The following is a 6000-nucleotide window of genomic DNA, read 5'->3' as shown; positions in this document are numbered from 1 at the left end:
TCATTATAAGGCACATTATAAGAGTAAAATTTTGCAACTGCTTTGATTATTGAAACATTTAGTCAATAAAGAACTTCGTACAAGATGACATAACAATGAGAACGTTACTGACACAGAAATGAAAAGTCCTACAGTAAAAATTATTAGAATATTAGAATGTTCCATAAAGGTCCTCTATGCTGTGTTATAACCCAACTGCTTTCCATTTTGGACTCTTAATATTTTATTTGTTTGCATGGGTTTTTGTAATTCCTACCTAGCAACATGCATTTATCGATCTTCTGGGTGGGGGAGAAGGGCACTTGACAGGGGCAATTAACTTACATTACATTGTTAAATCCTAACTTTAGACTGTGAAATCTAAAGAACCTATTAGCAAAATCAATCAATATAATGAAAATATGGCATATAATTAGTCCGTTCTTCCTCACTTTGCCACAGAGGTCAAAATGAAAAGTAAATGTGTTCTAGGTGTTAAATAATTTATTGTAATTTAAAAACTATACCTAATAAACAGTATATCTCTTCATATAGAACACATGCAAAATTAAGGAACTATAAACTAGAACATGAAATATCATGCTTCATGGTTCTACGTTGTGTTTTAATCAATAACTCTCACAGTACACGGATCATGCGAGTGCTAAGATATTAATAATGTCCATGCAATGGGAAAACCATTACAGATGACTTTCAGTAATTTTCCCCAGCACGTATCAATATCAGCTGGCACTGCTGATTCTTTCAGGAAATCAAACTACTATTCTGTTTAGAAGTTAAAGTAAATAACACCTTTCACACTTAGATGCTCAAGGCTTTATTTAAAAACAGTTTAAGGATGATGGTTAATATACAGTATAGGCTTGGCTGTAAAAATGTTTCTATTGCTTATCTCTCCTACTGAGTTTTTAATGAAAGAACTCATTTCTAATTAATCGCAAATAATCAGGCTAAAAACAAAAAACAATCAGTCAGTATTAATATTAGGGAAAAATTAGTTCTTTTAGAAAAAGTAACAGATACTTTATGTCCCATAAGTGCATTATAATCTCTCAGTTATGAATCAATCATCTTAGACCTGTGTCCTGGTATTTAATTAACCAAGGAGCAAATTCATGAAGAAGTATTCTACTGAGCGGAGATACTTAATTTAGCTACTAAAAGTGTTCAGGTTTACAACGAAGGAGTAGCTTAGATATCAAAATCGGTTAGTGTGATTTCAAGTTACAAAATTGTGCCTAAACAAAAGTATTAATCTCCATGCTTCCTAGTCCATCATGTAGATGTGAATGTATGTGGAGAAGGTATTAGAGCTGAGATAAGGCACAATAATATTCATTTATAATCAAGCCCTATAATAGTATTGCAAAATAAACATTAGCAAAGGCAATTTTACAAAAGCTTTTTATTGATTGAAATGAAAGACATTTTCTGAAATGCTACAATTACCATTTCAGGGCTTCAGAAAGACTGAGGTACTGGCATTTAACAAGATACTTAGTGGACAAGAGATCACAAAATAAAACTTACACAAAATGAGACATGGATGAGTTCATACGTAATGGCTTTTATATTATCTTGGATATAATTCTTTATTTTATATCACTACTGCATATTTATTACATTATTTCTAAACACAAAACAAAGAAACAATCTTGGTACCTCATAATTTAGACCAAAAGATATCAGAACAAACAGAGCCACCAAATATCCATCTTAAGTACTGTGTACATTTAACAGAAATAATCATACATGACAAATGATTCAAATTTGAATTTAAAAGGATCAAATAATTAGCCAGGAAAGCACAATGTTTTTAACATATTATATATAACACTTCCATTTGAGAATCCTAGCTGCTAAGATGACTTGAAAATATGGTCTAGGATTCCTAATATTTTAAACATATTCTCCCATCTACTTAAATAAGTTTGCTGTATTTGCATAAACCAATGTTGAATTTCAGACACCTGATGGTTTGGCTAGACAACTGTATTCTGAAAAGCATACATGTTATAAGCTGTGGGACAGTGATAACAAGAAAACAAAACACAAATCTGCATCTGATGGAGCTGAAATCAGGCCTCTTCAATTCAGCAGATCCATATTCTGAAGGATGAGGGCCACTCTGCTTGGAATGTACACCTACGTCAAAACAATTATGTCAATGCAATTGAAGAAAGTACCAAACGGCCTGTCATTACGTCAAAGAAACATAGGCATGATGCAATCTCACATCTGCCTAAAATTACAGTTACCTTTACAATTTTACAAGCTCTTAGAAGGCTCAATTTCACAGTTCCAACAGTTCTGGCAGCAACCTGACTACCATAAAGCAACCACCACTAGAGGGCTCCATACGACTTAATGAAAACCAATGCTCCTCACACAAGAATGATGTGAATGGCCCTGTTGCAGCCATGTTGAGGCTCTATCAGGTGGTGAGGGAAGGCTGCCCTACAGTTTGCAATGTTACTACTTCACTTAGATGAAGAAAAGCAATATACAAGGCACTGGTTTTGCATCAAGACACTTTTATTTTTAATCTTGTCTTTTTTTTTTTCCTTTCAAGAACAAAAACTGAAATGTAATATAAGGAATCCTAACTCTCAATTTAAACCAGTGAATAAGCTTGCCACTGCACTTAAACTAGGATTCAGATTATCCCCATGGCGTGCACAGCCCTGACTCGCTCCTCCCTGCCTAAATCTGATATCCCAGCTCAGCTCCTTGTTTGCATCTTCACCCACTACACTCCAGCTGCAGGAGCCTTTCAGTTCCTTGGACACAACAAACACTCCCCTTTTGTTGGATCTTTGCCTATGATGTGCCTTCTGCTGTAAACACTCTTTGCCTTGCTGGTTCCTTATCTCTTGGAAAAATCCCAGCTATGTGGAGAGGTTTTCCTTGACAACCCTAGATACGATAAGTTCTTCTTTTCCAATCATGGCAGCTTTTTCATTTCTTTCTGAACACAACACAATTTGTGAATGATTTTTCAAGTTTACCATCTGTTTCCCTCATTAGACTATGAGCTTTACAAAGGCAGAAGTCATACGTTTTATTTCTAACTCTCAGTTGGTGCCACTGAACAAGGCAGATGTTGATGATGACTGAATTAAAAAAATGAACAATGAACAAAGGAATAACAGTGGATCAATAGGTGCGTATTTAACAAGATATTCTCTAATATATCTGAAGTTTTTAAATAAAATTGAGAAGTGATTTGAACTGCTTAATGCTTATTTATATGCTAGTTCAAACAACATATCTAAGTATTAACAAAGCAAACAGTAAAAATAATATTGTAGATGGTTGTCATTGTGACAATCTCTCTTCATTTCTGACTTTGCTGATATTTTACTATTTTCAGTCACTTTATCTCTAAATGAAAGCTTGCCTGATGGTTTTTAAAAAATAAAAGCTTTCAGAGGTTAGAACCAGAATGAAGGTGCAAAGCAAACATGACTTTAGGAAAAAAATCAAATAGAACAGTTGATTTTCACTGAATGAGACTTGTATGTCCAATGCATCTCAACTCTACAAACGTTTTCTCTTAAGGTTTCACAATAAAGAACCCATACTACTCTTTAAAAAATCAGACATATTGATACAGTTGGTTAGTTTTTAACATCAAAAGTTAAAGCAGTTTTAAAATGGTGGCACTTAAATTTATATTTTGGATGTAATGGCTAGAGAACAGTTTTTCTAATCTTCAATTCAAAGTAATAGTGATTTAGGAAATGAAAGTCATCTGCAAAAGATTAACAAATGCCAGCAGTCGCTGTGTAGCTCAATGTCTCATGGTCTGTTTTGCAATACAGTATTTCCAAAAAGATAAATATTACATCCATGTAGTCACTAAGTGTGAGAAAACCATGTATTTCAGTGCTACAAACTGTTTCCCTATAGTTTACACATTGTATTTAATATCTCATAACTATCATACCACTTCAGAATTTCACTGCTAATGCAATCCTTTCTATGCAATGTTTTCTCTTTGTCGTATGTAAGATGTTTATGAGACTGATTCAATAAAAGGAAGCTGGAGTTATCCATGAATAAAGCAGAACTATTACCAAAGATCCAGACAGACCCAGTCCAAAGGAGGGCACATTTCCATAATCAAGCTACAGAGAAAATGAACACAAACCAAAGCAGAGGAGAAAAAAAAAAAACAACAGCCTGATTCAACCCATTCCCTCCCTACATCTTAGCAAAACATGTACAAATTGAGAAAGTCACCTACCCTTCTAAAGGAGTGTCCCATGTACTTATTAACTTATTAGGGGGTCTAGTCTACATATTTATTTCCTTCCTTCCTTCCTTCCTTCCTTTCTTTCTTTTTTTTTTTTGATGGAGTCTTGCCCTGTCACCAGGCTGGAGTGCAGTGGTGTGATCTCAGCTCACTGCAATCTCCGCCTCCCAGGTTCAAGCCATTCGCCTGTCTCAGCCTCCTGAGTAGCTGGGATTACAGGCACACAACACCACACTCAGCTAATTTTTGTATTTTTAGTAGAGATGAGGTTTCTCCATGTTGGCAGGATGGTCTCAATCTCTTGACCTTGTGATCTGCCCGTCTCAGACTCCCAAATTGCTGAGATTACAGGCGTGAGCCACCGCGGCTGGCCATAGTCTACATATTTCATTCTGGGGATCACAGTAACTGGATTTAACTAATCAGTGGGACAGAAGGTTACAATCTGAATGGTTCTGAATTGTTCTGCCATGAGCAATCTAAAAATGAAAACCAATCTAAACATTTCAGTAGAACCAGAAACTGGACAAAAGAATTTCAGTTCCCTCTACATTGAAAACATTTCTCTTATACAGTATTGTCCTACAATGCGAGTAAAAAGACTCTGATCAAAGTCCAAGGTTCCTGGGAAAGTTGCAATGAAATACATTTGTCAGGCCTAGGATAAATAATGACAGGTCTCTGTAAGTGCGTGTTATAGTGACATATCTCAGCTTTGGATCCTATGCAATTGTGATACCTACTGTTTCATTCATAACCTCATTATTTCATTAATGAAATATAATAATAATAACATAATGATAATTTAGAACCAGTCTTACTCTTTGATGTTTTGGCATTTTAGCTTGTCTAAATTAAAGAGGTTTTTTTTTTGTTTTCTTTTTAGAAGGAGTTTCACTCTTGTTACCGAGGCTGGAGTTCAATGGCGCGATCTTGGCTCACTGCAGCCTCCACCTCCCAGGTTCAAGTGATTCTCCTGCCTCAGCCTCCCGAGTAGCTGGGGTTACGGGGATGCGCCACCACACCCAGCTGATTTTTTTGTATTTTTAGTAAAGACGGGGTTTCTCCATGTTGGTAAGGCTGGTCTCGAACTCCCGACCTCAGCTGTTCCACCTGCCTCGGCCTCCCAAAGTGTTGGGATTACAGGCGTCAGCCACTGCGCCCAGCCGAGAGATTTTTTTTTTAAAGGATGCCATAACAAAGTTCCAGGTTTGTAATATATGCACTGTAATATATTCCCATTGTGGCATTTAATGATTAAAAAATGCTTCAAGAATACTTACTAACTGATGCTGGTCTTTTTATGTAAGAAGGTTTATAATGACACTTCCGTCATACTTAGAGACCTCTTAATGCAATATGCTAAAAAAGTCCTTTGGTTCACAATTGTACAATATCATTAACAGAAACACTTTGCAATAACATACATCTATTTCACTGCAGTGTTAATTATCAGAACGTGTTTCTATCACTCCAGAGCCCTTGTGGTACAGGCAACATGGAAGAATTTCCCAAAGCCAGAGTGATTTTTCTTAACTATGGCTATTTATGGAATTTTGAGTTTTCTTCTGAGTGTGTAAATCAATTTTCTTAGTGGTTAGGAAATTACTACTAATTATACCAGAGAACTTAAGATAATCAGAGCTAACCCTTATGACGAGACAATTACAGACATGAACAATTTGGGGTTTCTAAAATTTAGTCTAAGTATTGACTCTGTAATTCTCATTTTATCATTTTAA

At 35.6% G+C, this 6000-nt stretch overlaps 1 protein-coding gene across 1 annotated transcript in view; it reads right to left on the bottom strand.

Annotated features, from left to right (window-relative positions):
• Positions 1 to 1397: 1397 nt before the first annotated feature.
• GBE1 (1,4-alpha-glucan branching enzyme 1) overlaps positions 1398 to 6000 on the bottom strand; it is a 277012-nt gene continuing 272409 nt past the window's right edge. Inside the window, exon 16 of the mRNA XM_003255144.3 lies at positions 1398 to 2145. Coding sequence (XP_003255192.1) covers positions 2089 to 2145 — 57 coding nt within the window. The 3' untranslated portion in view covers positions 1398 to 2088. The remainder of the gene's footprint in view (positions 2146 to 6000) is intronic.

Source organism: Nomascus leucogenys, chromosome 21, assembly GCF_006542625.1.
Source record: "Nomascus leucogenys isolate Asia chromosome 21, Asia_NLE_v1, whole genome shotgun sequence".
Lineage (NCBI taxonomy): Eukaryota > Metazoa > Chordata > Mammalia > Primates > Hylobatidae > Nomascus > Nomascus leucogenys.
Note: the sequence above shows the minus strand (reverse complement) of the source record. Positions and strands in the feature narration are given on the sequence as shown.